At 40.5% G+C, this 12,631-nt stretch overlaps 1 protein-coding gene across 5 annotated transcripts in view; it reads left to right on the forward strand.

Moving 5' to 3' along the window:
- The window catches only part of LOC122562112 (alpha-1,6-mannosylglycoprotein 6-beta-N-acetylglucosaminyltransferase B), an 854,937-nt gene that overhangs the window by 492,022 nt on the left and 350,284 nt on the right, over nucleotides 1–12,631 (forward strand). For 2 of the 5 annotated variants that reach the window (XM_043714642.1, XM_043714641.1), the window contains one exon: nucleotides 1,079–1,261. The exons of the other annotated variants lie outside the window; for them this stretch is intronic. In XM_043714642.1, coding sequence (XP_043570577.1) covers nucleotides 1,079–1,261 — 183 coding nt within the window. The remainder of the gene's footprint in view (nucleotides 1–1,078; nucleotides 1,262–12,631) is intronic. 5 annotated transcript variants of the gene reach the window in all.

Here is a 12,631-nt window from a genome sequence, read left to right on the forward strand (position 1 = left end):
ACTTATTAAAATACTTGGAACATTTGTGACTGAAGGCAAATTGTCTGTTCTGAATGAACTGAGTGAACAGTTAAATAGTAAATGTTTTCTAGTATCTACTATCTCTGTTCTAACAGAACCTGCCCTATCTCCCTTACAACTATTGTCTGAATTTATTTCATTCTGATGTCATATTGAGTTAGTTTCTACATCTGTAAATGAAGGTTCCTGTCTTTTATATTTTATGTGCAGAGGTGGCTGTCAGTTAACAGATGATGAATTCTGATGGCATTATCATCAACAATCCTCAGTGAATCTTGCAAGCTCAGCTTTATTGGGTAGTAGTGGCATATAATGTAGAATAGATAGGTATAGGGTTTCACTATCTTCTATAAAACAGAAATAATGATATACTGCCAGTCCTATCACTTAGAGGTTAATAATACCCTTTGTTCCAGGCCATAAATAAATGACAGAGATTAATATTTGTAAGAAATATTTTCAATCAAAATTCACTGACACACTTTGCAAATGAGGAAATAAACTGTCTAAAATTGAGTCGTAAACAAAAGTTTAAGCTAAAACCTGAAGATTAGCTTTTATATTTATTATCATCTGGATCTCCAATTTTGATTTCTTCCTTGTAATTTACTTACATAAGTTTCTATTATCTTCTCTATAGTGCGAGTCCATTTTGTATCATTATGGTCTGAGTAACACTCAGTGAGATTTTAGGAAATATTGCCAGATTTACTCGCTTTGGATACTAAAGTTTTATGTGTTTCAGCACAATAGCAAAAACTTGGAATGTTTAAAAATGCAAGAAACATGCTCTCAACCGAGCTTATAATAAAACATGCCATCTCAAGTAACCATATGTGTGTGCAGCTACTCATCTTCTTCTTTTCAAGAAAGATAGTTTACAGAGATTTACACTGAGGAATTGATACAATGGCATCTGGCCACTAGATAAATGCACATTGAACAGTCAACCCTCATAATAATGTGTGCAGATGTCTGATGCCTACTGTTCTTGCAATATGAGCTGAATAGAATATGGGTATGGTTTTTGCAATTTGCTCATTTATTACATTGACAGGTTGTCTTCATAAATCATTTTGGAGTGAAAGAGTCAGTCCTGATTAGCCTGAACAAAGCAGGTACTGAAGAAAAGGCCTCTTTCCTTCAGTTAGGCCAACTTTATAGCAGATACAGCTCTCTCATCGCTGTGACTCCTCATCTGGTTGATTATGCACAAATTCTTTTGGTCTTCATGTTCAAAGTAAGTCATTGAAATTTAGTAGAATCCTCATGGATACTTAAAAAGTGGTACAATGTCTGTTATCAGTAGATGTAAAGCTGTAGGTGCTAGAAAGCTCATTTGGGTCCCAACAATGAATGTTCTTCTGAGTATGCTTCTCTACTTTCATGTTCTGCAAATGTGTATGACAGTTGAGAATATTAGATGCTTCATTGGAGAACAACCTTACATTCCAACCTGTATTGGCCAGAATCACTTAACTAAAACTGTCTGAATACAGCCTACCTATGCTAATGTGGATTATTGAATGAACCTATACAGTGAACTGTGCAAAGTCTTGGAGCCAGACACACAAACAAGTTTGACCACAGAAAAGGGATCCACCTTTTACTTTTCCTTTGCCAATTGTTCAAGTAGATTCAGGTTTCAGAATGCTACAGCGGAGTGCTAAGTTCCCATAGTACAGCCTGATCTGCCTGGCAATACCCCATGCAGTCCCTTCTCCCACACTAACCCCTACAGCCTCTCCCTCATGCGGATTCCAGAAAATCTAGAAAGAGTCATTTCACTGGAATAACCCCATTCCCGGCGTGCATTGTCCTCAGAATAAAGGCAGCGGAACAGTGTCTCAGAGACTGCGAGGTATCGGTGAACTGGTCCATATTCAAGTACTCAGCAGCAAACCGAGACAAGTATACCACCATCAACACGGTTTCAGTGGCAAAAATGTGGAAGACTGCGTGCCAATGAAATCAATCCTCGAGGTCCCCAACTGGAAACTTTGGATGAACCGGGAAATCTACTTCCTGCTGAAGACCAGGCGGACAGCATTCAAGTCAGAAGGCCCAGACCTATACAGAAAATCCTCTGCAAAGCCATCAGCATTGCCAGTAGGCAGTACAGGTCCAATTGAGAGGCCCAATCCAACCATACTCACACCCACTGCCTGTGGCAAGGCTTAAACAATGTAACGAGATATGAAATGAAGCAGAACAAGATAGCGGACAAAAACACACTGCTCCCTGCTGCGCACAATGCTTTCTATGCTCAGTTTGGGCAGAATGCTAGTGGTGCGGTGTCACTTGCCCCTACAGCCCTGAATACATCTTTTCCCTCCATCACCGCTACTTAGAGCGGCAGGGTGGCTCAATAGTTAGCACTGCAGCCTCACAGTGCCAAGGACCTGGGCTTGATTCCACCCTAAGGTGATTGTCTGCGTGGAGTTTGTACATTCTCCCTGTGTCTGCGCGGGTTTTCCGGTTGCTCCAGTTTCCTCCCACAATCCAAAGGTGTGCAGGTTAGGTGAACTGGCCATGCTAAATTGCCCATAGTGTGCACAGACGTGTAGATTAGGGGTAAATGTAGAGTAATGGAGAATGGGTTTGGTGGGATACTCTTCAGAGAGTCAGTGTGAGCTTGTAGGGCTGAAGGATCTGTTTCCACACTGTAGGGATTCTATGAAATTCTATGGATTCTATGAAATTCCACTGCCACCCACCATTCCAACCCAGAGTGAAGATGCTGTGCATTAAGGGGCTTAGCACCTTGATAGCTCAGGAGGTGCCCCCCCCCCAAGGCTGAGCAGTCAGCAAGGTATTTTACCCAGTCAGTAATGTCAATGTTTCTGTGTTTTAGGGCAACTTTAAGCATATCCTTATACATTTTTAGTTGGCTGTCCTTTTAGCAGGGAGAAGAGAATGTGCTGAAGAGGGCAGTTTTCAGACATCCACTGGAGTTAGTCTTTCAGGAGAAAGACCTTGATGATGGTAAACATAGCTTCATATATATGTTAATGTTGGACCTTCCATTGATTCCCAAAATTCAAAATAGGAACCACTGGTGGATGTTCTCAGGGATCTTAATGTGATGTCAGTAGACAGTTCAGATTTCACTGCAGGAGAGGAGGGCAGTCAGCACAACTAGAATCTTTGTTAATTCCCAACCCCACTGCTGTTTTGAATAATCATGGTGGGAGGAAACTGAACAGCACAGCTATAATGACAAATGCACAGTTGGATCATAGAGTCCCTGCAGTGCAGATAGAGGCCATTCGGCCAACCAAGTCTACACCAGTCCTCTGAAGAGCATCCCACCACCACAACCCTGTCCCCATAATATTACACTTCTCATGGCCATTCCATCTAACCTGCACATCTTTCAACTGGACACAGACACAGAATGAATGTTCATACAGACAGTCACCCAAGGCTGAATTCAAATCTGGGTCCCTGGCACAGTGAGGCAACAGTGCTAACCACTAAGCCATTATGCTGCCTTTATTTTGAAAGGGCAATCAGGTTTTTGAAATAAATAAACCATCCATCAGCCACACAATCAAAAAAATGTCAGGAAACCTCGCTCAGGCTTTTCAAGTCTCCATTTTGTAGTCATTTTCAAACGTCACTACATTCAGTGAAAACAATGTGACTTGCCTTGTAATCTTGGATTCCACAAGGCAGAAGTGGTGCTGCAAAAAGCCAGGTCATGTCAAAGAACTTTTTCCTTGAAGGGAGATTTTGCCTCCGGAAAATTACTTGCCCTTCAGGATCAAAAAAAAAATTGCTGGAGAAGGTTTGGCAGCACTTGTAGAGAGAAAACAGAGTTAACACTTCAAGTCTGGTGACCCTTCTTCATCAATTTATTTGTCTTTCAGGAAAGCAAGTCATTTCCAGGCAGTTAAACCTCTTTCAGATAAAGAAAGGTCACTGGACTCAAAATGTTAACTCTGCTTTCTCTCCACAGGTGCTGCCAGACCTGTTGAGTTTCTCTTGAAGTGTCTGCCTTTGTTTTGAATTTCCATCATTGCAGTTCACAGTTTTATTTAGTGCTCTGCTAGAAACATGTCTTAGATGTCTTTCTTCCTGAGGAATAGCTCCGGTTCTGAGGAAGGGTTTCTGGACCTGAAACGTTAACTATGATTTCTCTTCACAGATGCTGCCGTACCTGCTGAGCTTTTCCAGTAATTTCTGCTTTTGTTTCTGATTTACAGGATCTCCATTTTTTTAAAGCCTTTATTTCTATCTGTATTAGGTGCCTTCATTCCTTTATTCCTGCACTGGTAGCATTCAGCTTAGTCCTGTTATTCTAATCAATTCTTTGACCAAAATCTACTTCTGGTATCTTGAAATAGTAAATAAGATTTTTGATTTTGCATGCAAATTTTCTCTAACTCTAATAATAAATGACATAATTGTAGATTTCATCTGGAATTTGTATTCAAACCCCATGCAGGGTTTTATTCTCCTCTTGGGGTAGAGTTTTAGCAGAATGGTACCACCTCTGACCCTCTATCTCGATTCTAGATCCAACTCACTAAGTGTTCATTATAGAGGTGCAGCAGGATTCCCATCATGCAAAAATTAGAATCTCAATGCTGCTGAGTGGGAATGCTGCTGCAATGTCAGATAAGAAAGCAAAGAATTGTAAAGAAATTGAAGTGACTTTGGGCGGCACAGTGGTTAGCACTGCCACCTCACAGCGCCAGACACCCAGGTTCAATTCCCGCTTCAGGCGACTGACTGTGTGGAGTTTGCACATTCTCCCCGTGTCTGCGTGGGTTTCCTCCCACAGTCCCAAACTGTGCAGGTCAGGTGAGTTGGCCATGCTAAATTGCCCATAGTGTTAGGTGTAGGGCAATGGGTCTTGGTGAGTTGCTCTTCGGAGGGTCGGTGTGGACTTTGGGCAGCACGGTGGCACAGTGGTTAGCACTGCTGCCTCACAGCGCCAAAGACCCGGGTTCAATTCCCGACTCAGGCAAAGTTGTGTGAAGTTTGCACGTTCTCCCCGTGTCTGCGTGGGTTTCCTCCGGGTGCTCCGGTTTCCTCCCACAGTCCAAAGATGTGCAGGTCAGGTGAATTGGCCATGCTAAATTGCCTGTAGTGTTAGATAAGGGGTAAATGTAGGGGTATGGGTGGGTTGCGCTTCGGCGGGCGGTGTGGACTTGTTGGGCCGAAGGGCCTGTTTCCACACTGTAAGAAATCTAATCTAAAAGAGAGAGAGCCACTGTAGGTTTCAATCAACAGTAAGGCATTAGCAGGTAGATTTGTAGGGTCAACCAGGTCCCAGCCCCTATCACCATCGTGACTGATAGTAAGTGGAGCAGAGAAAAGGAAAACTCAATGGAAGGTCCCATCACAATTTAACAGGGAAAGCAGGCAGCAATAGTTCCAGCGAGGCTGGAAGTATCAGCCAGAACAATGCAGCAGGGGAAGACTTTATGCTCAAATATTCCTTTGCTTTTCATCATATTGTATTCATTTTGGATAGGATTGAGAAGGAGAATTCTCCTTGGACTCTTCTAAAAGGGCAATGAGTTGAGGATTCCAATCTTATTTGATGTGTGTTCATCAGTCTTGGATTGGATTCACCTCAGCATATCTGTTCTGGACGTGCCTTGAATATTCATTTCGCATATAGTTTCTGCTGCATGTCTTCACAAGGTCTCTGAGCTTCTCCAGTTCTGGGTTATTTGGCATTCTGAACACGTAACACTCAGTCATTAGTGAACATTCATTCAGTTATTTTGACTCACTAAACTTCTCTGCCTCTCTATCTCTCTGTCCTCCTTTAATATGCTTCTTAAAACCTATTTCGTTGCCCAATCTTTTGGTAACGTTTCTCTTATCTCCTTAGGTCACTATGTTGTTTGCTGGGGCCTGGCAAGGCAAATATTTTATAATGCAAAAGATCCACAATAAATACAAATAAATATTTTATAATGTGAATGAGGCACAATAAATACAAACTGCTGTAGTTATGGATAGATTTACATTGCGTGAACTGTCAAACTCCAAAAAACAGTGGAGAACTAATATAGACAGATCTCTACAGTTTCACTGAAGTTCTTCCCATCTTTTTCAAGAATGATTTTTAAGAAAACATGGATTTTTGAGGTAGAAATAGGCCTTTAAACTATAATTGTGGGTGTCCTTTTTTTCCTCACTTTAACAATAGATTACTAAAGACAGGAAACTACCTTAGATCTTAATCATTGTCATCTGTGAAATATTGGCAGCATGCAAAATACTAATGACATTTACTGATTACAATGTCATTTGGCAATATGGCACCAGATAGTTTTTGTTTGATAAATCAACCAGCATGGGTAGAAATGGAAAATTAGATTATAGACTGCTGTCAATGAATTTGCCACCCATTTTTAAGACATTTCCTGCATCACTTAGGATCAGTCATTTTAATAGAATAAATGTTTTCTTGGTGAAATAGATATGATAATTCTCAGGTGCACAGACAAGATACTTATATCAGACAAGATTTATTGCAGATGCCACATTCAAACAATGTTTGCTGCTGTGGCTTTCAATAAGTTAGTAGATGTACTGCATGTCTGAGTAAAGCAGTGATAGGTTGATAAATGTCTGATGGTTGATGGATGAACACCCCACCTCTGCCAACATCCCCCATCCCACAACAACTGTTCACTTCTCTTTGAGTGGTAGAAATAACTGAAGCTGAACACCGTTGTCTCTTTGACTTAGATCTGCAGAACCTAGCTGGCATGACCTTGATGTTTCAAATGCTTTTAACCCCTCACACAGATCATAAAGCATTTTTCTCATAAAAATAAATCTCATATGGTGGCTCATGTCAAAGAAGTCTATAAAATGCATACACTGGTAATTTTATGTTGCTATGCTTGGCAGGAAGCTTATTGGATCAGATGAAGGAAGTTTGATTTAACCCTGTATCAATCGATATTGACTTCAAGGAGGTGGGTTGTAAAACCAATGTACCTGATCATGTAAGATTTCCAACAGGCAGATTAGCCTAAAATTGCCCCCAAAGGCTTGAAAACCTGAGAAGGTATCTCAATACAATAATGCAGGTTCCCCAGTGACTCTTATGTTATGAAATCAGGGAAATGAATAGGTAGTAAATAACTGCTGCAATTTAAACACAATGGTGCCAGCAATAGTTCAGTTGGTAATGCTCTGACCTGTCAGTCACAAAATTGTGAGCTTGGACCCCATTATAGAATCTGAGCAAGGCAATCAAACCAACAGTCCATGGGAATGTAGTGCTGGAAAAGCACAGCAGGTCAGGCAGCATCTGAGGAGTAGGAGAGTCATCATTTCAGGCATTAGCACTTCATCAGGAATGAAGTTCCTGCTGCTCGGATGCTGCCTTACCTGCTGTGCTTTTTCAGCACCACACTCTCGACTCTAATCTCCAACATCTGCAGTCCTCACTTTTTCCTAGTCCATGGGAATACTGAGGGAGAGCTGCAGTGTGCTCTTTATCAGCTGAGATGTTAAAACTGAGGCTAAGTCTGCCTTCTCAGGTAAAATAGCTCACTGTACCACTTTATAAAAAAAGAGAAAGGTGTCCTGATCAATATTTGTCCCTCCAGCCACATCCCAAAAAGTGATTACCTAGTTGTTATCACCATGCCATTTGTTGGAACTTGCTGTGTAGTTTTGGCTCACATATCTTCTACATCATGACAACGACTACGCTTCAAAATTACTTATTTTGCTGTAGATGTTTTGGTACAATTTTTTACATGGGATGTAGTTGTCACTGACAAGGCCAACATTTGTTGCCCATGCTTATATTCCCTTGAACTGAATAACTTGCTAGGCTATTTCAGGGAGCAGCGATCATATTGCTGTGGGTTTGGAGTTACGCATAGGCCAGACTGGGTCAGGATGACAGATTTTCTTCCTTCTACAGTAAAAGTGAACCAGATGGGTTTCTGCAACAATTGATAATAGTTTTATTAATGATTCGAGTCCAGTAGCCCTTCTTTAGAACTGTTCTGTAGGATTCAGCCAATTAACTGCCAGAAACAAATCGGTGATGGGGTGGAGAGAGCAGATTAAGCGCATTCGTCAGGGGTAAATGTAGGGGAATGGGTCTGGGTGGGTTACTCTTCAGAGGGTCGGTGTGGACTTGTTGTGCCAAAGGGCCTGTTTCCACACTGTAGGGAATCTAAATTTAAAATAGTACTCAAACTTTTATCATAGAAATAGTGTTGTGCAAAATCGTGATGCGATTTAAAACATGAAACTGCATTTTCTAAGCTGGAAGTCAGTGCAAGGCCTGGCTAACTAAGTCAGTAGAGCATGTGGTTCTTAATCTAAGGGTTGTGGTTCAAGCTCCACATTGGGCGATGTGCTTCTTTTAGGAAAAAGGATTCTGGGTAATCCAAGATGGAGGATGGGAAAAATTTCTGGCTGTAACAGCTGCTCCTTTTTTGAGGTGTTGGAGGTGATTTCCTCAAATTCCAGGAGCAGCAATTACTGTTTTATATGCTGTTGCATTGTTTTGGAACTTTGGAGAAAAAGGAGTCAAAACAACAGCACTTTTAAAAGGGAGAAGAACAGACAAAGGAAGCACATGGTGAGGTCAGTGCAGGGGAGAGAGAGAGAGAGAGAGAGAAACTCACTTTGTTAACTGACAGAGCTAGCAGTTACTGCCTTTGCTGTTGAATTTGTGTATCACTGCCAGAGGAAGTGGTGAAGGCTAGTATAATTGCAATATTTAAAAGGCATCTGGATGGCTATATGAATAGGAGGGGTTTGGAGGGATACGGGCCAGGTGCTGGCAGGTGGGGCAAGATTGGGTTGGGATTTCTGGGTCGGCATGGACAAGTTGGAACGAAGGGTCTGTTTCCGTGTTGTACATTTCCATGACTCTATTACTCTATGACAGCAGAGGCGGGATTCAGGATGAGTTATATCCACAGGACAATGGTGATGGATGAGTTAGAGGTTGTTGAATGATTAGATATGAACAGCAAATCTTTGAATGAATTGAACATTAGACAGAATAATTGAAAGGAGGTCAGGTTAGGAAACATTAGTATAGTCAAAACTAGTAGTTATATCGGCATAAATGATAGTTTCATCAACAAAGGAGCTGAGGTTGGCAGAGTAGAAGATGAAGACTTAGGTGTTGTACTCATTAGAGCTAGGGTGCAAGAAACAGACTTGAATAAATATACACCATTTTATCCAGTTAGAGAGGAGGGTGCTTGTTGGTCAGGCCATTATTGGCACAAACATTCAGCAAGTGGAGTTAATTATTAATTCTCAGACCAAGCAAATATTTTCTGATTGGTCAGGACATTGCCATTGGGATATACAGAGTTTAGCTGTTTCCGTGACCTCTTTTGATGAAAATGATCTAATGCATGTACAAATTGCACACAAATAGCAGGGTCCTGAGTATTTATGTAGCTCAAATGCATCACACCATCGACTTGGCTGATTGTCTTAAATTGGTTTCCGATGTAACTCTTAGCACTGTCTGGATTATTTAATAAAATTATTTCCTTTAGCAAAATTGTGTCTAATGGTGGATATAGTTTTCTGAAATTTGCATGCATAGGCTGGTTGAACACGAGCAGATTGTTGAACTTAGCAAATTGTCAACAGGACAGTGTTTGATGCTCTCTGCCATTCTTGGGACATTCAGTGTGCATCCCTAACATCACAACAGTACTGAGACTCATAGAGTCATACACCATGGAAACAGACCCTTCAGTTCAGCCGGCCCATGCCGAACAAAATCCCAAACTAAACTGGTCCCACCTGCCTGCTCCTGGCCCATATCCCTCCAAACCTTTTCTATTCATATATTTATCCAAATGTCTTTTAAACATTGTTATTGTACCCACATCCCCACTTCCTCAGGAAGTTCATTCCACACGCGAACCATCCTCTATGTTAAAGATTTGCCCCTCATGTCTTTCTTAAATCTCTCTCCTCTCACCTTAAAAGTGTGCCCCCTAGTCTTGAAATCCCCCTTCCTAGTATATTACTCATTTGTACAGTTAGCGAAATGTCTCATTTCAGGTCTGTTCCTTGCATTTGAGTTCTGGTAAGTACAAGATGGAAAGCTTCAGCTTCTAGTCTCCTTTCAGCAAAGTTTAAAATCAAAGAACATGAGCAGAAAAAAAAATGACTTTGGGACTATATGTAACTTAAATTTTCAAACAAAGTACTTGTAAATTGATACTTCACATTGCCATGTTTATTGAAAGATATCATCAGTGGGTGCAATGGCATATAGAATCAATTCAAAATATAATCCAACAGTCTACAGTTGTTTGGGCTCTCGTTCTGCAAGAGTTTTAATTTTTAACCACTAGCTTACATGACTCTGAGTTTGAAGTTCACTTTTACTTTAAATTTCTCCGCTTGTTATTCTGAATTGTTTACAAGCCCTTAATAAGCAGGGAACCTTTTTTTTTGCTTTTGGTTCAGTTCTAAATTTTTGAACAAGAGAAATATTCAGCAAAGCATTTCACATAGATACCCAGTTCATTAGCCCTTTCTGTCAGTCCTGAGACTTGCTGAACTTACATTGGATTTCTCACAAAGGAGAAGAATGCATGACCTTTCTGCCACGTGATAGGAAAGTAATTAGTACTGTCGACCAAAATGAATGCTAGCTGCCTCTAATAATGGACCAGATGTAAATATCAAATAAAGCTGATGTTGAGGAGGTGGTGATTCTGTCAGACAATGTGGAACAACTTTAAATGGATAAAAATAAATCTATATGTACGTAAGTAACTTCTTTAAGAGCAAGATTGAGCTGTTCAGCTGAAGTCTTTCATCTTTCAGTTCATTTGTTGGTTTTATGAAAGTCTTATCTGTGTTCTGTTCCCAGGTGTGATTGCATCGTCAGAAGTCACAGGACACCAGGTTATAGTCCAACAGGTTTAGCTTGTCATTTCAAATAAACCTGTTGGACTATAACCTGGTGTTGTGTGACTTCTGACTTTGCCCATCCCATGTCCAACACCAAAAGCTCCACGTCATGGAACACAGTGTTTATTGATTTGAGATTTTATGGCTGGACTTTAAGAAGGGTAGTTTTAGCCTAACATCTTCCACTTGCCATGCTGGAATAATAGTTCATAGAAACATTGAGATAGGCAAGGAACATGGAGACAATCATGAAGGTTATGCATAAGAGTGTCTGGTTTACAATTACATGCAATCTGGCAAAATCAAATTCATAACTGTGATTTGGCATGTTTATTAGTGATCTATGAAGATGGAGACAATTATTGAATGAGGAATTAGAGTTGTGTTTGCTAAAAGAAATTGAGTTTAAAAGCAGAGAGGTTATGTTGCGGCTGTATAGGGTGTTAGTGAGGCCACACCTGGAATATTGCATGCAGTTTTGGCCTCCTTACTTGAGGAAGGATGTACTGGCCATTAGAGGAGGTGCAGAGGAGGTTCACTAAGTTGATTCCAGAGTTGAGCGGGTTGGCTTATGAGGATAGACTGAGTAAACTGGGATTATAATCATTGGAATTTAGAAGAATGGGGGGGAATCTTATAGAAACAGATAAAATTATAATGTGATTAGAGAAGATAAAATTTGAGAGGATGTTTCCACTGGCAGGTAAAACTAGGACAAGAGGGCACAGCCTCAAAATTAAGGGGTGCAGATTTAGGACTGAATTGAGACGGAATTTCTTCACCCAGAGGGTCGTGAATCTGTGGCATTTCCTGCCCAGTGATATAGTTGAGGCTTCCTCAGTAAATGTTTTAAAGTTAAGATAGATACATTTTTTTGAACAGTAAGGGAATTAAGAGTTATTGATGAGAGGATGGGTAGGTGGAGCTGAGGCCATGAAAAGATCAGCCATGATCTTATTGAATGGTGGAGCAGGCTCAAAGGGCCAGATGGCCTACTCCTGTGCCCAGTTTTTATGTTCTTATGTTTGTTGGTATTGCACTAGAATTAGCACAGCCGCACCGGACAGACAAAGAACCATATCTAGTTCAGGGAATTCTCACTCTCTTGGTTGAGGGGCCTCCTTTCAAATGGGTTAGTAATCACAGATACCACATATATAATATGATAGTGCTGCACGTAGAATCGTGTTTAAATTGCTTTCAAGAAAGCAGGTTTTACAGATATCAGTGAGATGCTTATGCCTGCTTCTCACAGTAGAGTCTGTTTTAACTTGTATGTTATCAATGACAATAGTAAATCACTCTACTATGGGCCTTTACTTTGTCTTCATTACTGCCATAGTAGAAAATGGTATTAAATAAATGTATGTTCTTTTTGGGAAAAATGACAATTCTTTCATTGCTTCTTCTGCCATTTCTGGGCACTTTGTTGCACCAGATGGCAAAACTGTGAAGACATTTGTTTGTAAAGCTTAATTTTCAGCAAGTGGTCACAGGACAGTTCCATCAGATTTTCAACTTAGGATGATATCGCAAAAGTTGAAAATGAATTCTAAATCCAACTGTGCTCAGCTGTGTTTATATTTTCAAATTAAACACTGAAGTATTTTTGCAAGATGAGCAATAATCCTTTTTCTCACACAATGAGCTTCATTAGGTTTACAAACAGAAACTCAGTCAGCAATGAAAAATATCTGAAATGTCTTTGTTT

The sequence above is a fragment of the Chiloscyllium plagiosum genome, chromosome 24 (genome assembly GCF_004010195.1).
Source record: "Chiloscyllium plagiosum isolate BGI_BamShark_2017 chromosome 24, ASM401019v2, whole genome shotgun sequence".
Classification (NCBI taxonomy): domain Eukaryota; kingdom Metazoa; phylum Chordata; class Chondrichthyes; order Orectolobiformes; family Hemiscylliidae; genus Chiloscyllium; species Chiloscyllium plagiosum.